Below are 23,411 nucleotides of genomic sequence, written 5' to 3'. Positions count from 1 at the left end.
GGCGTTAATATTCTGATGACAGTACATTGACATGATTTACAGTTTTGGTGTAAGTGAAGCCTTCTGGTAAAATTCACTATAAAACACCAAGCCCACACAAGATCACATGCTCCCATAAGTCTTAATATGGGTCTGCTATAGTATGAATTTCCTCTTTATTGGGTTAGCTGTAGAGGAAATTCTAATTTCATATTTGTCATCAGTGTTTAATTCCATGTGCATTTTTATTTTTAAGGGGTAACAGTGAGTCAGTTGGATGAAGAGACGTTTTCTGTGTTTGCCCCAACGCCTAATGCTATGCATGAAGCACGAGAGTTTATTAACGAAATCTGCAAAGATGATGTAAGGACAGACTTTCATTATTTGCTTTGTATTTCTTTATTTTATGAACCTGTGTCTTACACCTTTTTGTTGGTTTTTTTTTTCCCTGCAGCAGGAGCATCAGTTGGAATTTGGAGCAGTTTATACAGCCATAATAACTGAAATTAGGTAAGATATACTTGTCTTCTGAAGTTGAGATGAACTCATACATATGTACATACATTTTTATTATATCAGGAAGTCTAATTGATACCTGGAATATTTTTTTAAATGGTCACTTACAATATAATTAGAGAGACTTATGTTAACTCATTATATATATATATCCCTTTAGAAACCAGAAATCCAGGTTCTGGGGTTATCTTAAGGTATGTCTACACTACGAAATTAGGTCGAATTTATAGAAGCCGGTTTTATAGAAATCGTTTTTATACCATCGATTGTGTGTGTCCCCACATAAAATGCTCTAAGTGCATTAAGTCGGCGGACCGCATCCACAGTACCGAGGCTAGCGTCAACTTCCGGAGCGTTGCACTGTGGGTAGCTATCCCACAGTTCCCGCAGTCTCCGCCACCCATTGGAATTCTGGGTTGAGATCTCAATGCCTGATGAGGCAAAAACAGTGTCGTGGGGGATTCTGGGTACATGTCGTCAGGCCCCCCACTCCGTGAGAGCAACGGCAGACAATCGTTTCGTTCCTTTTTTCCTGGGTTACCTGTGCAGACGACATACCATAGCAAGCATGGAGCCCGCTCAGCTCACTGTCACCATATGTCATCTGGGTGCCAGCAGACGTGGTACTGCATTGCTACACAGCAGCAGCTAATTGCCTTTTGGCAGTAGACAGTGCAGTATTACTGGTAGCCGTCATCGGCTATCTGGGTGCTGGCAGACGTGAGACTGCATTGCTATACAGCAGCAGCTCCTTGCCTTTTGTTAGCAGATGCTGTATTACGACTGGTATCCATTGTCGTCGTACTCCTCAGTGAGTTCGGTCAGAGGCGCCTGGGCAGACATGTTTTGTCTCCTGGAGACTCAGTCCTGCCGGCAGTCCTATTGCACCGTCTTGATGATGACGGCTAGCAATCGTAATGCAGCATCTTCTGCCAAGCACCCAGAAGATGCCGATAGCTATCGGTCATGCTGCACCGTCTGCTGCCAGCCTAAGATGTAAAAGATAGATGGACCAGATTTGTTCTGTATTCCTTTGCTTCCCCCTCCCTCTGTGAAATCAATGGCCTGCTAAATCCAGGGTTTTGAGTTCAGTCTTTGGGGGGGCCATTCTGTGTGAGAGTTGTTTGTCTTTCTCCCTGATGCACAGCCACCTTTGTTGATTTTAATTCCCAGTAAGCCATGTCATCACTCGCCCCTCCCTCCCTCCGTCAGGCAATAGTTTCGCGCCTTTTTTCAGCCCAGACGCCATAGCACTGGGATCATGGAGCCCGCTCAGATCACCGCGGCAATTATGAGCACTGTGAACACCACGCGCATTGTCCTGGAGTATATGCAGAGCCAGAACATGCCAAAGCAAAACCAGGTGAGGAGATGATTGCAGCGCGGCGACAAGAGTGATGAAGAAATTGACATGGACATAGACCTCTCACAAAGTACGGGCCCCAGCAGTGTGCAAATCATGGTGTTACTGGGGCAGGTTCGTGCCGTGGAACACCGATTCTGGGCCCGGGAAACAAGCACAGACTGGTGGGACTGCATCGTGTTGCAGCTGTGGGACGATTCCCAGTGGCTGCAAAACCACTTTCATGGAACTTTGTGACTTGCTTTCCCCTGCCCTGAAGCACCAGAATACCAGGATGAGAGCAGCCCTCACAGTTGAGAAGCGAGTGGCGATAGCCCTGTGGAAGCTTGCAACGCCAAACAGCTACCGGTTAGTCGGGAATCAATTTGGAGTGGGCAAATCTACTATGGGGGCTGCTGTGATCCAAGTAGCCAACGGAATCAAAGACCTGCTGATATCAAGGGTAGTGACTCTGCAATGGGATTCCCTAACTGTGGCGGGGTGATAGGGATATGGGTTCCGTCTATCTTGTCACCGGAGCACCAAGCCACTGAGTACATAAACCGAAAAGGGTACTTTTCAATGCTGCTGCAAGCCCTGGTGGATCACAAGGGACGTTTCACTAACATCAACGTGGGATGGCCGGGAAAGCTACATGATGCTCGCGTCTTCAGGAACTCTGGTCTGTTTCAAAAGCTGGAGGAAGGGACTTTCTTCCCGGACCAGAAAATAACCGTTGGGGATGTTGAAATGCCTATAAAAAGAACAGGAATACTTGTGGCACCTTAGAGACTAACAAATTTATTAGAGCATAAGCTTTCGTGGACTACAGCCCACTTCTTCGGATGCATATAGAGTGGAACATATATTGAGGAGATATATATACACACATACAGAGAGCATGAACAGGTGGGAGTTGTCTTACCAACTCTGAGAGGCCAATAAAGTAAGAGGAGTGGGGGGGGGACTTTTTAAGTGATAGTCAAGATAGCCCAGTACAGACAGTTTGATAAGAGGTGTGAGAATACTTATAAGGGGGGAGAGATTCAATGTTTGTAATGGCTCAGCCATTCCCAGTCCTTATTCAATCCTGAGTTGATTGTTGTATCTAGTTTGCATATCAATTCCAGCTCAGCAGTCTCTCGTTGGAATCTGTTTTTGAAGTTTTTCTGTTGTAACATAGCCACCCGCAGGTCTGTCATTGAATGGCCAGACAGGTTAAAGTGTTCTCCCACTGGTTTTTGAGTATTATGATTCCTGATGTCAGATGTGTGTCCATTAATTCTTTTGCGTAGAGACTGTCCGGTTTGGCCAATGTACATGGCAGGGGGCATTGCTGGCACATGATGGCATATATCACATTGGTAGATGTGCAGGTGAACGAGCCCGATGGTATGGCTGATGTGATTAGGTCCTATGATGATGTCACTTGAATAGATATGTGGACAGAGTTTGCATCGGGCTTTGTTACAAGGATAGGTTTCTGGGTCAGTGTTTTTGTTCAGTGATGTGTGGTTGCTGGTGAGTATTTGCTTTAGGTTGGGGGGTTGTCTGTAAGCGAGGACAGGTCTGTCTCCCAAGATCTGTGAGAGTAAATGATCATCTTTCAAGATAGGTTGTAGATCTCTTACTTAATTGGCCTCTCAGAGTTGGTAAGACAACTTCCACCTGTTCATGCTCTCTGTATGTGTGTATATATATCTCCTCAATATATGTTCCACTCTATATGCATCCGAAGAAGTGGGCTGTAGTCCACGAAAGCTTATGCTCTAATAAATTTGTTAGTCTCTAAGGTGCCACAAGTACTCCTGTTCTTTTTGCGGATACAGACTAACACGGCTGCTACTCTGAAATGCCTATAGTTATCCTTGGGGACCCAGCCTACCCCTTAATGCCATGGCTCATGAAGCCGTACACAGGCAGCCTGGACAGTAGTCAGGACCTGTTTAACTATAGGCTGAGCAAGTGCAGAATGGCGGTAAAATGTGCATTTGGACGTTTAAAAGCTCACTGGCGCAGTTTACTGACTCTGATAGACCTCAGCGAAACCAATATCCCCTTTGTTATTGCTGCTTGCTGTGCGCTCCACAATATCTGAGAGAGTAAGAGGGAGACATTTATGGCAGGGTGGGAGGTTGAGGCAAATTGCCTGGCTGCTGATTACGCGCAGCCAGAGACCAGGGCGGTTAGAAGAATACAGCAGGGCGCGGTGCGCATCAGAGAAGTTTGAAAACCAGTTTTGTGACTGGCCAGGCTACAGTGTGAAACTTCTGTTTGTTTCTCCTTGATGAACCCCCTCCCCCCCCCCGTTCACTCTACTTCCCTGTAAGCTAACTACACTCCCCTCCCCCCTTCAAGCATCGCTTGCAGAGGCAATAAAGTCATTGTTACTTCACATTCATGCATTCTTTATTAATTCATCACACAACTAGGGGGATAAATGCCAAGGTAGCCCGGGAGGAGTGGAGGAGGAGTGAAGGACAAGGACACACTGCAGTTTAAAACTTTAAAACTTTAACTCTTATTGAAGGCCAGCTTTCTGATGCTTGGGCAATCATCTGGGGTGGAGTGGCTGGGTGGCCGGAGGCCCCCCCCACCGTGTTCGTGGGTGTCTGGGTGAGGAGGCTATAGAACTTGGCGAGGAGGGCTGTTGGTTACACAGGGGCTGTAGCGGCAGTCTCTGCTCCTGCTGCCTTTCCTGCAGCTCAACCATACGCTGGAGCATATCAGTTTGATGCTCCAGCAGCCAGAGCATCGACTCTTGCCTTCTGTCAGCAAGCTGACGCCACCTATCCTCTTCAGCCTGCCACTTGCTCTCTTCAGCCCGCGATTCAGCCCGCCACCTCTCCTCTTGTTCATATTGTGCTTTTTTGCACTCTGACACTGACTGCCTCCACGCATTCTGCTGTGCTCTGTCAGCGTCGGAGGACATCTGGAGCTCCGAGAACATATCATCCCGAGTCCGCCGTTTTCTCCTTCTAATCTTCACTAGCCTTTGCGAAGGAGAAACATTTGCAGCTGGTGGAGGAGAAGGTAGAGGTGGTTTAAAAAAGACACATTTTACAGAACAGTGGGTACACTCTTTCACGTTAAATTTTGCTGTTCACATTACACAGCACATGTGCTTTCGTTACAAGGTCGCATTTTTCCTCTTATATTGAGGGCCTGCTGGTTTGGTGTGAGAGATCACTCACGCAGTGCCAGGCAACAGAATTCGGCTTGCAGGCAGCCATGGTAAGCCACAGTCTTTTGGCTTTTTTAATCTTCTTAATATGTGGGAATGGTTTCAAACAGCAGCGCCCTCATTTCCCATACCAAACACCCGTTGGGTTGGCCATTTAAAATGGGTTTGCAATGTAAAAGGAGGGGCTGCGGTTTCCGGGTTAACATGCAGCACAAACCCAACTAACTCCCCTGCCCCCCACACACCCAATTCTCTGGGATGATCACTTCACCCCTCCCCCCCACCGCGTGGCTAACAGCGGGGAATATTTCTGTTCAGCCGAGCAGGAACGGGCACCTCTGAATGTCTCCTTAATAAAATCACCCCATTTCAACCAGGTGACCGTGAATGATATCACTCTCCTGAGGATAACAAAGAGAGATAAGGAATGGATGTTGTCTGCATGCCAGTAAACACCTGGACCATACGCTGCCATGCTTTGTTATACAATGATTCCAGACTATGTGCTACTGGCCTGGCGTGGTAAAGTGTCCTACCATGGCGGATGGGATAAGGCAACCCTCCCCAGAAACCTTTTGCAAAGGCTTTGGGAGTACATCAAGGAGAGCTTTCTGGAGATGTCCCTGGAGGATATCCGCTCCATCCCCATACACGTTAACAGACTTTTCCAGTAGCTGTATTGGCCGCGATTGCCAGGGCAAATTAATCATTACACACGCTTGCTTTTAAATCATGTGTAATATTTACAAAGGTACACTCACCAGAGGTCCCTTGTGCGCCCTCAGGGTCTGGGAGCATGCCTTGGGTGAGTTCAGGGGTTACTGGTTCCAGGTCCAGGGTGGTAAACATATCCTGGCTGTTGGAGAAACCGGTTTCTCCGCTTCCTTGCTGTGAGCTATCTTCATTGTCTTCATCATCATCTTCCTCGTACCCCGAACCCGCTTCCCTGTTGCATGATTCTCCATTGAAGGAGTCAAAGCACATGGTTGGGATAGTGGTGGCTGCACCCCCTACCATAGCATGCAGCTCCGCGTAGAAGCAGCATGTCTGCGGCTCTGCCCCGGACCTTCTGTTTGCCTCTCTGGCTTTCTAGTAGGCTTGCCTTAGCTCCTTAATTTTCACGCGGCACTGCTGTGTGTGTCCCTGTTATGGCCTCTGTCCTTCATGGCCTTTGAGACTTTTTCTAATATTTTGCCATTTCATTTACTGCTACGGAGTTCAGCTAGCACTGATTCGTCTCCCCATAGGGCGAGCAGATCCCATACCTCCTGTTCGGTCCATGCTGGAGCTCTTTTGCGATCCTGGGACTCCATCATGGTCACCTGTGCTCTCCACGCTGGGCAAACAGGAAATGAAATTCAAAAGTTCGTGGGGCTTTTCCTGTCTATCTAGTCAGTGCATCTGAGTTGAGAGTGCTGTCCAGAGTAGTCACAGTGAAGCACTCTGGGATAGCTCCCGGAGGCCAATACGGTCGAATTCCGTCCACACTACCCCAAATCCGACCCAGAAAGGCCGATTTCAGTGCTAATCCCCTCGTCGGAGGTGGAATAAAGAAACCGGTTTAAGTCGAAAAAAGGGCTTTGTCGTGTGGACGTGTCCAGGCTTAATTCGATTTAACGCTGCTAAATTCGACCTAAACTCGTAGTGTAGATCAGGCCTTACAGCTATATGAAACTGAAAGGTTCGGTGAGGCATTGGCCTTGAGAACTCAGGGGTCATGTATGGATTATTGTTTGGGAAGAGTTTGGACTGTCTACTAATTCTTAGAAGGGGACTCTCTTCCCAAGGAGCAGGTGAGCCAGGCAGACTTGAATGTAGAGTAACCTAGTGCCGGTTCATCTATGTAGACCCATTGCAGAAGATTGTTAGGCGGTATTAAGAATGTAGAGGAGCAGACCCTTTTATAAGTGGGAACCCTTATAAAAGTAGATACTGTTTGATAATATATATTTCCTTTCTGACTAAGTTAAAAAAAAAAATGTTGTAAAACCACTGCAGAACAGATGTACTACCCTCCAAGACTTATGTAGAAAATCACTGCTGCTGGTGAGATTGCCGTCAGCTCCTCTCCTAGTATTTTTCTATTGAAAAAATTATCCTCTTCTCCTTTTCTCAACAGAGCTTTTCTGTACACTTCGCTGTATCTGTCTTATGTATTTTTAAGGCCTCTAACACTTGCAAACTCCCACAACATCTGAGTGCCCTTTCGTTTACTACAATGGTATATATTGATTTAAAAGATAAACCTAAAAAAATATGTACTAGTCATTTGTTATTGAAAATGAAGCTTGCATTTCAGGACAGACAGTTTAAATAAATGTGTGCACCTCCTCTGGTAGGTAAACAAGAAAATAAAAGGACCAGTAAAATCTTACTAAGGAAATTCAATTTATATTTCCATTGGAACCATGAGCCAGAATAAATGTACAGCTGACTAGACATATATTATTTTGAAATAACCAAACTCTTTTATGATGCAGAGATATTGGAGTGATGGTAAAACTGTATCCGAATATGTCTCCAGTGCTACTTCATAATTCACAACTTGATCAAAGAAAGGTAATAAAAGTTGTTCAAATTAATAGGAAAACAAGGAGGCAAAGTACTTCTGGGTTTCCAATCAAGATTTCCTCCCGTTTTTTTTTTATTAAGTTGTTCAAGTGAGCTGAGAAAGGGGATAGTGTAGCAATCTATCTTCATTGCAGCAGTCTGTAGGGTTAAAGGGAGATTATATTGCCCTTCCTAACAGTAATCAGATATAAGGAAGTGTATGTGGAGATGAAGAGGGTAAGGGCTTCAAATTTCAGACACTTACTAGCCGGAAGCTCATCAGAAAGAAAGAGGCACAGCCAAGGTCCAGGGACATCATCCTGGTAAAAATCCCAGCAATCTGACTTTTACCTATGCATGGGTATGTATGGGTGGCGGAGGCTGGCATTGCCCTTGGATAGTAAATCTCCTTCCCTGTCCTTCATGCTGGTCTTGACCTGTAGATTTTGTGTATGAGGGAAAAGCGGGTTTAACAAAAACAGACGGATTATAGGATTAAAGGATTATATCATATAAAATTAACAATATTAAAATCAGTATAATATGATAAACTGTACATTACGATTTTATTTCATTTAATTGCATGTGGTGTACCTTGGGGCATAGATGCAAAGTTATTCTCTTCCTAACCAATATATCTTGGGTACCTTGGGTTAGTAGCTGGCAGGTAAAGATCAGTCTCAGGTCCTATGTGTGATATACTGCTGAAAATCTTATCTCCTGTATTGGCTACCATGGAAAACAGTTTCCTTATTTTTCTGAACTTTCTATGAACTGACTGCATGCTCCTACAGGGATTAGTGGTACCAACAATATCCTATCATGCTGCATACTGGTGCTGCATCAACAAGAGACAGCCCCGGTGGAAGAGATGTTTCAATAAACAAATAATTTTATGTATGTACTGAATACCCTTCTTAGACTGGGTAGTTCAGTATTTAGGACCAAGTTCTTACCTTGTATACTGAAGTACAACTCCTTTGAGATCACCTATTACTGAGAGAAGTGTATTGCCCTCAGAGATACTGAATGTTTGGCATTTAACTTTTTTTTTTCACCATAGCATATTGTAAAACAAACATGATTCTGCCAGGGTATCCTGATCAGTTTAAATCCTCCATTCTAGTTGGAAAACTTGACTCCATTTAATTCCTGTTAAGTCACAATGCTATATTCTAAGTAAAACAGAAGGCTTTACAAAAAGCTTTTATGTACCCATTACTCTTAGTAAAGCTAACTAACTCTTTCTATAACTTTCTGAATTTAAGAACATTTTGTTTAATTATGTAAATATTGTGTTCTAGATTAAACATCCTAGTGCCTTGGGATTAGATGTTGGCCAAGAAATTCAGGTATTTATTTAAACCTTGAAAGTGTTGGAAAAAAATCATTGTCGATTTTGGTTCATTATCTGAAGGTGTAATAGTTTTGCATATTATCCTTGTTTTGTGTTTGCATAGGAGGAATATGGCTACATCTGCTATGAAAAACTTCAGTCCATCATACTTGATAGCTTTGTGCGCTGGTTAAAAGCCTCATCCTGCTCCCTTGGAATAAATGGGGTTTTAGCCATTGACTTCAGTGGGAGTAGGAATTGATTGTGCAAAATAGATTTAATAAACTATGAAAACTTATTTCAGTTTGATATGGTTAATTCTTACACTGAAACGTAATGTAACCCGTGTTACAGTCTGAAAGCAATCTCATTTCTTCTTAGGTGAAATACTTCGGACGTGATCCAACTGATGGCCGAATGAGGCTTTCACGTAAAGTACTTCAGTCACCAGCCACAACTGTGATTAAAACTCTAAGTGACAAAAACAGTATTGTAATGGGAGGTGCAATTCCAGAGTCATCTAGCTCATCCTGTTGACTAGTAAGATCATAAGAACTGTTATGGTCATATTAGTACTGAACTTTTTAACGACTGAACAAATATTGTACAGATAACATTTTAATTTTGTATAAATACTGTTGGATGCTGGTTGCTATTGAACTTTTCATCACTATCTCATAGGCTGTTTCATTCTGTGTCACAAAAAGCTTAGTTTCGTTGTAGTATTGTTACAAATTATGTAAAATTGCCAAGGAAAAATTGACAATTCTAGACTTTGGGTCGGCTACTGTATGTAAGCTATCAGAAAAGAACTATCTTTATTTTTAAGAAGTCTTACTCATAATGCCAAAGAGCAGATACAAACCCAGTTTAAAGAACTGTAAAGTTTGCTGCTTTCTTGGAAGTTCTGACCCGCACAGTGGAATGCCTGAAGCTGTCACCCTTACACAAAAATGTCTCCCTAACATGCATTTGATTGTAGTCTTGGTTTGATTTTTCAAAAGAATATTACGTGCGTTTTTTTCTTCAGAAGCCAATGGGACAGTAGACAAACGTGACTGTTTATAAAGTGGAGGCAAAAGCATGCCATGTCATTGGCAAATCACATTTTTTAGTAATAATCACTTAAGATATTGTCAATGGTTTAGAACAATCTTATTCTCTAGATTGGTGGAGCTATATGCTGATTTAGAGGAATGTAAAAATAAACTTAATGCATTTTTAACAAACATTTGTGAATGTGGAACCTTTTTGATTTAACTAATATTTTGTCAGTTGGTCCCTGGAAAAGAATGGTATCTTGCATTTTCTTTGGAACATAACACGGTACCAAATAATCCAACTTTAATAAAAGCATGCTATTCTAGAACCTATAGACTGACAATTGTGAATCAAATAAATATGTAGAAACACAAACTATCAAAGCTAAGAGGTGATGTAAAGGGTCATAATTTTAAGATGCTGTTAGAAAATTTGGCTAAAATTCCATCAGTATCTTATGCTGCTATTCAGAGTAAGAATGGTGAGAACCAAGGAACCTCCAGTTGCATAGATTGGAGAACAGACCTCTGTAGCTCGGTAAAATAGACATTTTCAGAGTTAATGTTTCAGGAATATCTGATAGCATTCCAACGTAAATGGTAAAAGTGAGAAGCCCTTTTTCACTGACTGTCCTTTACATAAGGCAAAACAAACTCCACAACTTTTGATTTTGGGGATGTTCCACTTTTAGTTTAGCACTTAAATTAGCACAATGTACCTCTGTTAGTCAAAGCCCAACTGCAGGACACAACCCTATAATGAATGACGTAAGGAAAAAATTTCAGCAATCTGCAAGATATGTGGAATTCCTGATAATTTAGAATTAAATGCTGATGAACCCCCCCCCCCCCCAAAAAAAATATATATATATAACAAATATAAGAACAAATAGGAGTATTGAGATGATGATAAAAAAATTTTCTAGCTCTGAATTAAACCATTGTGTCTGGTATACTTTTCAAAAAATTTGTCTTAATTCAGTGGAGGAGTTTTAACGTTTTTAATGTTCAGTCAAGATGATTTCATCAGATTCTCTTAGACTCAAAGGGACACTTTTAAAAGGTTATAAGAATTAACTGTTTGTCCGCCGCCATGTGTGGAGGTTTCCAAAACCAGTTAAGAAAGCACCTATTCCCATGCTGCTCTCAAACTTTGTCTAACAGTAGAAAACCAAGCCTTCTGTCAGTGGCAAGTAGGCTCTGAAGCTCCCAGAATAAAAAAAAAAAAAAAAAAAAGTGGAGCAACATACAGGGAAATATTTATCTCTTAGTACAAAATAAACACTTGTGTTTGGGGAGGAGAAATGTGAACACTTGAGTGTGAATATACAGCCACAATTATTTTGCTATTTTTTTTATTCTTAATAAATATTAAAAGAATATTGACCCAGTTATATTTGTAGTCTTTTGTTCCTCACAGTATAAGCTTGAAATATAATTTTTTCCCTACCAAACTTTTGCTTGTCCACTTGTCTCACTGTTATAGTATTTCCAGCGAGATACCCTTTCACTTCCTGGTTTTGTTACTACGAATTACCAGCACAGGTAACCAATGAGGTCACACTCAGTGGGTAATATTAGGGTATCATGCTAATGATCGCAGATCAGCCCTAAACAGAATCTGAGCAGAAAAATGTTTTAGCTTTTCATTGACTTCCTTTAGGAAATATAACCTCGGTCTAAAAGTGCCCACAGTTCGTAGTACAGTCTCTGTTCAATGGACATTGAAGTTCTGTTTTACATTTTTCTTTTAACAGATGGCCAACAAAGTAGTCTGGTTATTAAAGTGAATATACTGATTTTGTTCATAAGGCTCTGAACTGTGTTTCAACATCAGAGGTTTAATAAGGCACTCCACTAGATGTCCAGTGAAGGTGATGGTTTGGAATCTGACCTGAATCCAATTCTTCACCCGGTTGTGAAGGTTAATAATTAGATCATTTGAATGGCTAGGACTAATGTGCTTTAATTTAATATGAAATGTTAGTCTATTGTAGATCATGTAACTCCTCGAAGTGTGGTTATACTCTGAAAAATGACACTGCAAAAATAGCATTCTAGCATTCCAAATTTGCTCACTTCTTATTTTTGTAATTGATAGCCCTGCAAACTCAATCTGTGGGGTGAATCTGAAGTTCTTCGAGTGATTGCTCATGTGTATTCCACAATGGGTGTGCATGCTCGCTACATGCACCGGTGCCGGAAGGTTTTCCCCTAGCAGTACCCTTAGGGGAGTGCCCTAGCAACCCCTATAGTGGCGCCTCCATGATGCGGTATAAGGGGCACTGCATGCTCCCCCCAACCCTCAGTTCCTTCTTGCCGCTAGTGAAGGTGCTTCGGAACTGCTCTGCTCCAGCTTTACTGTAGCTTGTCCCCAAGCTTGTTCGTTCAGTGTATGGTACCTGAAGTTAGTTAGTTAGTTTAGTTTAGCTAGAGCGCCCGGGCCGAGACGTGCCCCAGGTTTTAAGTCGTGCGACACTTGTAGGCAATCGGTGCCAGTGAGTGATCCGCATGCAGACTGTTGACGCTGTTTGTGGGAAACCCACCTCAGTGATCGCAAGATTTGCAAGTCGTTTAAGCCTCAGACCAAGAGAGAAAGGGACATCAGGCTCTGGGCTATTCTGATGGAGTCGGTGCTGACCCCGGCTCCAGTGCGCCGCTCTGAGTCAGCACCGGGCACCGTGGTGTCAGTGCGCGGCGACCCTTCGCCGCCATCGACTAGTCGGTACCGCTTCCTGTCCATGGGGCACGCCAAGAAGAGTAGGAAGAGGCCTTCGCTGCGGCACCGGAGTAAACCCGGGACAGAGGCTAGACCCATGTTGGGCAGTCCTCGATCCCCACCAGCCTCTAGGCCTCCGACTCAAGCCAGGCCCATTCGGAGCAGGCCTGTCCAGATGCCCTCCACACCGGAGGCCCTGCAGGCAACCTGTGATGATATATCCATGCCGGTAAGAAGAGCACCGTCGATGTCGACCCCACTCTCCAGAGGCAAGCCGCTGCTGGGATCACCGCAGTCACCCCAGCTCGGTACTGGTCTCGGTCGAGGGAACGTTCCCAACACCGTTCGCCGCCCAGCATGCGTTCAGGGCAAAGTCCACGTGGATCGCCCTTGACGCCCTCCAGGCTGTCTGGTTGGGTCCCATCTGACTGAGACTCTCGGCACTACTCCGCCTCGAGGAGCGAACACCAACGGGACCAAGGCAGACGACGCCAAAGGTCCTCTTCTCGGAGGGGCTATCACAGCTGGTCACGACATGAACGTCGACGTCATTCCCGTTTGTCGTCCCGCTCGAGGACCCCGCCACGGCACTGCCTCCGCAGCCTCGGGCGTCGATCGCCGGCGTCTCACCATCATGGGTCCGCCTGCTGGAGCCGATCGCAGAGTAGCTGTTACCAACGGTACCAGTCCTCCACATCGGGATCGTAGTCAGCATTGCTCCTGGCACCGCCGCTCCTTCCGGTCCAGGGACAGCGGCAGGTCGTATGTCAGCCCAACCTCCCTTTGTAGCCGTCCATTGATGGGCCAGGCTGAACAGCTGGGCCCCATGGCTGGCTCGATGGGGGCTCGCTTGGTGGCTGGAGCCTCAAAAGGACCATCGGCCTCCCTCTCCGGACCTTTGATGAAGGAGTCAGTGGGACGTACATCCTTGCACCATGCCCAGAGACTGACCAGATGGTGGACCCTCCAGTACTGGTGGACACACAAAGTACCACACCAGCCTCCTCACTCTCCCCCTGATGAGGCGATTATGGCCCCACCTCCCTCTGTCCCACAGGAGGACTTTCGGGCCCACCAAGAACTCTTAAAAAGGGTGGCATCAAGCCTCCACCTCCAAGCAGAGGAGATGGAGGCACCCTCAGACTCCCTGTTTAATGTACTGTCCTCCTCAGCACCGGGCAGGATGGGCTTGCTTCTCCACCAAGGGGTGGCAAAAATTTCAAATGCCCTGTGGCAAACCCAGCCTCATTGGCCCCCATCTCTAAGAGAGTGGAACGCAAGTATTTTGTGCCCGCCAAGGGGCATGAATACTTACACACCCACCCTGCTCCTAACTCCCTGGTGGTTGAGTCGGTCAACCACAGGGAACGGCAGGGCCTACCAGCCCCTATCCTGAAAAATAAAGATTCGCGGAGGCTGGACTCATTTGGAAGAAAAATTCATTCATCCTCGAGCTTCCAGTTGCAGGTGGCGAACCACCAGGCCGGTATGAGTTCTATCTGTGGGGCTCCCTGACCAAGTTCAAGGACTCCCTCCAGGAGCACGACAGGAAGGAGTACAAAGCACTGGTGGAGGAGGGCACAGTGGCTACCAGGGCAACCCTGCAGGCAGCTTTGGGTGCAGGGGACATGGCTGCGCGGTTCATGGCCTCGGCGGTGTCTACGAGAAGAGCATCATGTCTCTTGCTCTCTGGGCTGTCCAGCTAGGTGCAGACCTCCCTCCAGGACATCCTGTTTGATGGCAAAGCCCTGTTTGCAGAACAAATGGATACAAAGCTGCATGGCATGGAAGACTCCCGCATGACTCTCCAGACTCTGGGTCTCTATGTTCCGGCTCCGGCTAACCCTATGTTCAAGCCGCAGCAGACTCCCGTTCAGGCCACCCATTCAAACTATGAGATTGCTTATAAGAAGTCGCGGGACTATAAGAGGCACCCAGTCTTGGCCTGTCCCCAGCCTGGGTCCTCCAAGGGCAAAGGCAGTTTTGACAGGACGCCTGGGGGTGCCCTGCCAGTTCTCATCAGGGATCCACCCTCATAAAGCTTCCGTTCTCCAATCAGTTATGTGCTTTCCTCCCGGAGTGGTCGCAGCTGATCTCGGACCGATGGGTCCTCAACACCATCTCCCAGGGCCATACCCTCCAGTTTACTTCCTCCCCGCCCAACCACCCCCTGCCCCCGTCCCTCCTGGGGGATCTCTCGCACGAGGCTCTGCTCGAGCAGGAGGTGGGGTGGCTCCTGGGCCTAGGAGCAGTGGAAGTGGTTCTGGGGGAGTTCAAAGGCCAGGGGTACTACTCCCACTATTTCCTTATCCCGAAGGCCAAAGGGGGGCTCAGGCCCATCTTGGACCTGCGAGGCCTGAACTGGTACATGGTGAAGCTCAAGTTCCGCATGGTCTCCTTGACCTCCATCATCCCCCCCTGGATCCCGGGGACTGGTTTGCTGCCCTCAATCTGCTGGACACGTACTTCCACATTCATATATTCGAGGGGCACAGACACTTCCTCCGTTTCATGGTAGGGCAGGAACACTACCAATTTACAGTCCTCCCGTTTGGCCTGTCCAGTGCCCCCAGTGTATGTCGGTGGTGGTGGCCTATCTCAGGCGCCAGGGGGTCCAGATCTTTCCCTATTTGGACGACTGGTTGGTCAAGGGCAGCTCCCGGTTGCAGATGCGGGATCACGTGGCACTCCTTCTGTCCACGTGCACCACTTTGAGCCTGTTGGTAAACAACACCAAGTCCACCTTAGTCCCGATACAACGCATAGAGTTTAATGGGGCGGTCCTGGATGCCTTGTCAGCCAGAGCCTCCCTCCCACCGGACAGGTTCAAGACCCTGAAGGGGCTCATGGACATGATCACAAGGTTTCCAGTGGCAACAGCCAGAGTGTGCCTCCAGCTCTTGGGTCACATGTCGGCGTGCATGTATGTGGTCCTTCACACCAGACTCAGGATGAGACCCCTCCAGCCTGGTTGGCCTCGGAGTTCTCCCAGGCCAGGAACAGAATGGAAAAAGTCCTCACGGTGCCTGAACCAGTGATCACCTCCCTACGGTGGTGGTCCTCCCCGAGAAACATGCTACAAGGGGTCCCGTTCAGGGGCAGGGCCCGGTCGCTGGAACTGGTGTCTGATGCGTCGGACCTGGGATGGGGGGCCCATGCGGGGAACATTCAGACGCAAGATCTGTGGTCGGCTCAGGATCTGACCCTCCACATAAAAGTCAAGAAGCTCAGGGCGGTACGGCTGGCGTGAATGCCCTTCCGCTCGCACCTGTGGGGCCGGGTGGTCAGGGTCGTCACGGACAACATGGCCTCGATGTTTTTCATCAACAGGAAAGTTGGGGGCCCGATCCTCTTCCACAAAGCCCTCAGGCTGTGGGACTTTTGTATAGCCCACAACATCTGCCTACAGGCCTTCCATCTGCCGGGCGCCTGGAACGCACAGGCGGATCGCTTGAGCAGAGACTTCTCCTTTCAGGCAGAGATGGTGCACAGACCTTTCCAAGTGTGGGGAACTCCCCAGGTGGACCTGTTCGCGACTCGGCAGAACCGTCGCTGTCCCCGGTTCTGCTCCTGAGGGGGGCTGGGATGGGGCGCTATCTCCGATGCCTTCCTTCTGTCCTGGTCAGGCCAGTTTCTCTATGCCTTTCCCCGTTCCCGCTCATCGGCAAGGTCCTGGAAAAGATAGACAGACAAGGCCCGGGTCCTTCTGATTGTCCCGGAATAGCCTAGGCAGCATTGGTACGGGACCCTCACAGGCCTGGTGGTCACCCCATCCTGCATGGACCGGCTCTCCCAGGACCAGGGCCGCCGCCTCCACCCCAACCTAGCAGCACACCACCTCACGGCGTCACTGCTCAATGGTTAGGTAGAGAGGAAAGGACGTGTTCAGAAGGGGTTCAGCGCATCCTCCTAGAAAGCAGGCGGCCTTCCATTCACTGAACCTGCTTGGCAAAGTGGTCTCGGTTTTCCAGATGGGCGAAAGAGTGGGGCGTTTTCCCGGTGGCCAGCCCGAACCATCTTATTCTGGACTACCTCCTTCACCTTAGAGCCCAGGGCCTGGTGCCCTCGTCAGTCAAGGTGCACCTGGTGGCCATATCAGGCTTCCATCCGCCGGTGCAGGGCCACATGGTATTCTCCCATGCTATGACTGGACGATTCCTTAAGGGGTGGATCATCTCTTCCCATATGTTAGGCCCCCAGTCCTGCAGTGAGACCTAAACCTGGCATTGTCTCGTCTCACGGGGCCCCCGTTTGAGCTGCTAGCCATGTGCTCCTGGTCACGCCTTTTGTGGAAGGTGGCCTTCCTGGTTGTGATCACGTCAGCTAGGCAGGTCTCAGAACTCAGGGCCCTGACCTCAGAGTCCCCGTACACGGTGTTCCTCCCAAAGGTGGTCTCCACCTATCACATGGGTCAGGACATTTTTTCTGCATGCGTCCAGTGAGGAGTACCGCCGCCACCCACTGGATGTGAGACGGGCTCTGGCTTTTTATCTGGAGCGGACTAAGCCTTTTAGAAAGTCCTCGGAACTGTTCATTGCCTTGATCTCCACTCAGCCGCTCTCCAACTGGATCACCTCGTGCATCCGTACCTGTTATGACCTGGGGGGAATTTTTCCACCATCAGTTGTAAGGGCACACTCGACTAGGGTGCAAGCCTCGTCAGCTGCCTTTTTAGTACATGTCCCCATTCAGGACATTTGCAGGGCTGCCACATGGTCTTCAGTTCACATGTTCACCTTGCATTATGCGATCGTCTCCCAGACCAGGGATGATGCCGGGTTCGGCAGGGCTGTGCTCTGTCCCAAGAATTTGTGAACTCCTGCCCACTTCCAACAGATATAGCTTGGAATCACCTATTGTGGAATACACACGAGCAATCACTCGAATAAGAAAAGACAGTTACCTTTTCTGTAACTGGTATTCTTCAAGATATGTTGCTCATGTCTATTCCACATCATAGAATCCTAGAATATCAGGGTTGGAAGGGACCTCAGGAGGTCATCTAGTCCAACCCCCTGCTCAAAGCAGGACCAAATCCCAACTAAATCATCCCAGCCAAGGCTTTGTCAAGCCTGACCTTAAAAACCTCTAAGGGAGAGTTCACCACCTCCCTAGGTAACCCATTCCAGTGCTTCACCACCTTCCTAGTGAAATTTTTTTTCCTAACATCCAACCTAAACCTCCCCCACTGCAATTTGAGACCATTACTCCTTGTTCTGTCATCAGGAACCACTGAGAACAGTCTAGATCCATCCTCTTTGGAACCCCCTTTCAGGTAGTTGAAAGCAGCTATCAAATCCCCCCTCATTCTTCTCTTCTGCAAACTAAACAATCCAGTTCCCTCAGCCTCTCCTCATAAGTCATGTGCTCCAGCCCCCTAATCATTTTTGTTGCCCTCTGTTGGACTCTTTCCAATTTTTCCACATCCTTCTTGTAGGGTGGGGCCCAAAACTAGACACAGTACTCCAGATGCCTGAGCAATATCTTTATACTCCTCCCTGATCATTTGTCCAATCTTCCACTTCTTGTAAGCTTCTTTTTTGCGTTTAAGATCAGCAAGGATTACACTGTTAAGCCAAGCCAAGCCAAGCCATATTTACTATTCTTTCTATACATTGGGATGTTTTTTTCGTGCAACCTCAATAAGGATTCTTTAAAATACAGCCAGCTCTCCTGGACTCCTTTGCCCCTCATGTTATTCTCCCAGGGGATCCTTCCCATCTGTTCCCTGAGGGAGTCAAAGTCTGCTTTTCTGAAGTCCAGGGTCCATATTCTGCTGCTCTCCTTTCTTCCTTGTGTCAGGATCCTGAACTTGACCATCTCATGGTCACTGCCTCCCAGGTTCCCATCCACTTTTGCGTCCCCTATTAATTCTTCCCGATTTGTGAGCAGCAGGACTAGAAGAGCTCTGCCCCTAGTTGGTTCCTCCAGCACCTGCACCAGGAAATTGTTCCCTACACTTTCCAAAAACTTCCTGGATTGTCTGTGCACCGCTGTATTGCTCTCCCAGCAGATATCAGGGTGATTAAAGTCTCCCATGAGAACCAGGGCCTGCGATCTAGCAACTTCTGCTAGTTGCTGGAAGAAAGCCTCATCCCCCTCATCTGGTGATCTATAGCAGATTCCCACCACGACATCACCCTTGTTGCTTACACTTCTAAAGTTAATCCAGAGACTCTCAGGTTTTTCTACAGTTTCATACCGGAGCTCTGAGCAGTCATACTCCTCTCTTACATACAGTGCAACTCTCCCACTTTTTCTGCCCTGCTTGTCCTTCCTGAACATTTTATATCCATCCATGACAGTACTCCAGTCACGTGAGTTATCCCACCAAGTCTCTGCTATTCCAATGACATCATAGTTCCTTGACTGTGCCAGGACTTCCAGTTCTCCCTGCCTGTTTCCCAGGCTTCTTGCATTTGTGTATAGGTACTTGAAATAACTCGCTGAGTGTCCCGCTTTCTCAGTATGAGACAGGAGTCCTCCCCTCTTGTGCTGTCCTGCTCGTTCTTCTTCCCTGTATCCCATTTCCCCACTTACCTCAGGGCTTTGGTCTCCTTCCCCGGTGGACCTAGTTTAAAGCCCTCCTCGCTAGGTTAGCCAGCCTGCTTGCGAAGATGCTCTTCCCCCTCTTCGTTAGGTGGAGCCCGTCTCTGTCTAGCACTCCTCCTTCTTGGAACACCATCCCATGGTCGAAGAATCCAAAGCCTTCTCTGACACCACCTGCGCAGCCATTCGTTGACTTCCACAATTCGACGGTCTCTACCCAGGCCTTTTCCCTGCACAGTGAGGATGGACGAGAACACCACTTGTGCCTCAAACTCCTTTATCCTTCTTCCCAGAGCACGCTTAAGGTCATTCTTGGCAGTATCATTGGTGTCCACGTGGAGAAGCAGGAAGGGTTAGCGATCCGAGGGCTTGATGAGTCCCATCCTCCTTCCCCTCTGTCGGAGTTGTCTGGCAAGAAGGAACTGAGGGTGGGGAGAGTGCGCAGCACCCTTTTTACCGTGCCATGGAGGCGCCACTCATTGGGTCACTAGGGCGCTCCCCTACGGGTACTGCTAGGGGAACAACTTCCGGCACTGGTGCACATGGCAAGCACGCACACCTATTGTGGAATAGACACATCTCAAAGAACACCAGTTACGGAAAAGGTAACTGTCTTTTCTTTCTGGCTTGAACACCACCCCCAATAAGGAATTTGCATTTGGAGCATAGTTAACAATTGATGATCCATTAGCTAAAAAGAACCCAAGTCCTTCCATAGCTGAATTGCCTCTTCTGGGCTAATAAGAGAAAAAACATATTTATGTTAAAGCAAGCGGGTATAAAACTAAATATCAGTATGAACCTGATCTTTTGAGTATGGATATGGTGAGATTTTTTTTTTAACATAGTCACTTTTGTGACCATAACCCTACTTCAATGAAATAACATAGATAGGAAAGTGCCTAATGTTTTAGGCATCTGATCATGTATGTCTGAAAGCTCTAACCTTTTATCATGTATTTGTATTATTGTAGCACCTAGGACCCTACTACTAGTCATACACCATAAACCCATTGTGCTATGTGCAGCACACACAATAGAAAAGATGGTCTCTGCCTCAAAGAGCTTACAGTCTAAGTATAAAACGAGGCAGTGGATGGGTATGGAAGGGAGTACAAAGAAACAGTGAGACAGTATTGGTCAGAATAATAGGCAGTGGTCTCAGTATACCAGCAGCCTACCCGTTGTCCAGTTTTTTTGTAGGTGTCACAGGAAAAGAGAGTTTTGTATGTGTTGCAGACAACTCTTGGTATCTTACAGATTCCGGTATGTGGCTATGTATATATTTTGTTACTGTAACAAAGGTTCTTAGGTGTGGGTCTCAACTTCCTAATGTTAAAATCGTGAAAGGAGAAATTTCTTTTTTGTGAATTATTGTTTTTTATGCTAGTGGACAGCATTGTGGTCTCTCTTTATAGCAGAGGCTTAGGAGCTAGGACTCCTGGATTCTTTTCCTCTGTCAACCATTTGCTGTGACCTTGGGGAAGTCACTCAACTTTCTGTGGTTTAGTTTATTCCCTTGTAAAATTAACATTACCTATCTCTCAAGAGTGTTGTGCCTGAGAATTAGTTAGCATTTATAAAGTGCTTTCAGATGCATGGAGGCATATATAAGTGCAAAAAAAATGTAATTTAAGAGTTCAACCAGCTAGGTGTGCAAAGACTTCAAATCTAGATGCTGCACTAAGCGCGCACACAGATTCAGAAGATGGTGTGCAAGCTGAAATGTTAAAAATAAATTAAATGCAATATAAAAATCAAAACTAGTACTGAAAACTTGAACCTAATCCTCAGAAGCATGGGAAACCACTTTTCTTGCCTGAATAAAGGGGTAGCATAATTATGTGAAATACTGAAGATTAAACAATTTAAATTTTGGTTGGATTGTAAACAGGTGATGACTGACCAATGAAGGTCCAAATTCCCTTGGTCAAGTCCTCAAAAGGGAAAAGCTACCATGTCCCATCCTAGGTTCTTCAGCACATAATAGTGATTGAGCAAGGAATCAGATTTCCTTTCTGACTGTACTTCCCAATAGGAATATCTGGACTCTTAGGGATGTTTCTCTCTGTGATGGAGCATCTGCCCACAAGGGGTTAATAGATCCCTAGGGAGGCTGCACAGGAGTCAGCCAATTAGAGAGAGGCTGTGAGGAGCAGCCAATCAGGGCCAGGCAGGCCCATATAAGAAGAGCTGCAGGGCAGAGCAGCTTCAGTAGCTGCCTAGAGCTTGAGGAGGGAAAATCAGGCTCCTAACAGGAGTGCACAGAGCAGTGCTGCTAGCAGCACTGGGTGATGGGGGGGGGGGGGGGGGGAAGCTAAACATGACTCCTAATTGGCTGCAGGGATTTGCAGGCTGGGGGCCTAATGCAAGGGCAAAGAGGGTGCTGGGGTGCCACAGGGAAGTGGCCCAGGGAAATGAATTGAGGAGTCGGAGGGGATGCAGAAAGTGGTGGCCATCTATAGGGTCCCTGGGCCAGGACCCAGAGTAATGGACAGGCCTGGATCCCCATCCCCCCCACCACTGAAGAAGTGACCAGGCAGTGGGCTGCAGTTGCCACTGAGGGAAGTGGCTGGACAGCAGACTGCAGTCCCCCTGGCAAGGGAAGTACAGACTGTGGCATAGCTGGAGGGCTTTGTCCTGAAGAGGACTCTGTGGTCCTTGGAATGACACTGGTTTGGAGCAGAAGTGATGGCAGCAAGATATCACCAGAAGAAGGTGCACTGGCTAGTAGAGCTAATCCCCGGGACAGCCAGCAGGAGGCGCTGTAGTGGTGAGTGAATCCTATCACACTCTCCAGTTCTATCTGTGAAAGAGAGCATGAGACCCATCTCCACCTTAACGGCAGGCTAAAATCCAAAAGTGAATAAGACAAGAAAAAAGAACAGTCCTCTGGGGATGACCATCCTCTGCTTCTTGAAAAGGCAGAGAAAAAACCACTAGAAAACAGGAAGGAGCTGCAGAAGTAGGCCTGGAGGCAGAATATTCTAGTTATCACATGGATGGTTCCAAATGGATGGTTCAGGCAAGGGGATTTGGAGGACAGTGAAGCATAGATATTCTCTAACTTTTCAAGCTCCTCCACATCCCTTCGGAGATTGCTCTGACAGGCCAGGAGCCATTCCCAGCAAGAGATGCAAAGAAAATTGAGAGTGCTTTCTGCCAACAGCGGAACAGGGTCAGACTCCCTGTGGTAGTCCATGATGATAGGATTTTCCCATCACCATCCAAACTCCCATAGTCATGATTACAGATGTCATCCTCTGACAATTGAGAGATCAGCTATGGCACCCAAAGTATGTAGGGTATATGTTCGAGGTCAGAGTGGGCTCACAGCATCCACTTTCCAGAGTCAAGAGCAGTCAGGTTGGCTCTGCAGACCAGGGTCCATGAATGTACTTCGTGTGCCCTGCTTAATTTAATTCTAAATATTGAAGAGGTGCAGATCACCTCCTGAGCAAGAGGTCATATTGGCACAATTGATATACAAGGGATACCAAACGCAAACAGACTGGCTAAGCCATGAGCAGATACAAAACCCAGAACCAGAAAATATTCCAGCTGTTATCCAAGGAATTAAGTCAGCTTCAGGTGGAAGCATTCACATCGAGCTGCAAAACAAAGGTGAACCTTTTCTTCCCCACGGAAACGGACTAAAAATGACTGAAGAAATGCTCTGGCTCAAAAATGGCTGAATCAACTTCTGTATGCCTTTCCCCGCTCCCCTAATGGATCTGTCGAAGAAGTCTTCACTCATCTTCTCAGTAGGCAAAACCTTTACTTTAAGTGTATTATGACTTGGCTAACTGATAAAACTCAATGATGATAGTCATAAATGGGGAATCATCATCCAATGGGAGGTGTTTCTAATGGTGTGTTCCAGTGATCTATTTTTGACCTAATGCTATTCAATATCTTGGTCAATGATCCTGAAAAAAATAAAATCCATGCTGGTAAATAATTGCAAATAAGTCAGTATGATAGAGCGATCTGGATCACTTAGTAAAGTGGGCTCATTTGAACAATATGCATTTTAATACAGCCAAATGTATGAACTCAGGATCATCTGAGTCTCTGGTTGATCACCCATGGTCTTGAGGCTCCTAAGGGCGGTATATCTATCCGGACCAACAATTTAATCCGGTCTTCTCTATGTGTGGTCAGCACTTAGTGCTGCAAGCTGTCACAACTCATCT

At 46.8% G+C, this 23,411-nt stretch overlaps 1 protein-coding gene across 4 annotated transcripts in view; it reads left to right on the top strand.

The window, feature by feature from the left end:
* PNPT1 (polyribonucleotide nucleotidyltransferase 1) overlaps positions 1-10,136 on the top strand; it is a 50,321-nt gene extending 40,185 nt beyond the window's left edge. For all 4 annotated transcript variants that reach the window (XM_065590808.1, XM_065590806.1, XM_065590807.1 and 1 more), the window contains exons 24-28: positions 236-342; positions 434-489; positions 7,502-7,580; positions 8,876-8,923; positions 9,289-10,136. In XM_065590808.1, the coding sequence (XP_065446880.1) occupies positions 236-342; positions 434-489; positions 7,502-7,580; positions 8,876-8,923; positions 9,289-9,444 (446 nt within the window). In that variant the 3' untranslated portion in view covers positions 9,445-10,136. The remainder of the gene's footprint in view (positions 1-235; positions 343-433; positions 490-7,501; positions 7,581-8,875; positions 8,924-9,288) is intronic.
* Positions 10,137-23,411: the final 13,275 nt, after the last annotated feature.

This window comes from Chrysemys picta, chromosome 3 (genome assembly GCF_011386835.1).
Source record: "Chrysemys picta bellii isolate R12L10 chromosome 3, ASM1138683v2, whole genome shotgun sequence".
Lineage (NCBI taxonomy): Eukaryota > Metazoa > Chordata > Testudines > Emydidae > Chrysemys > Chrysemys picta.
Note: the sequence above shows the minus strand (reverse complement) of the source record. Positions and strands in the feature narration are given on the sequence as shown.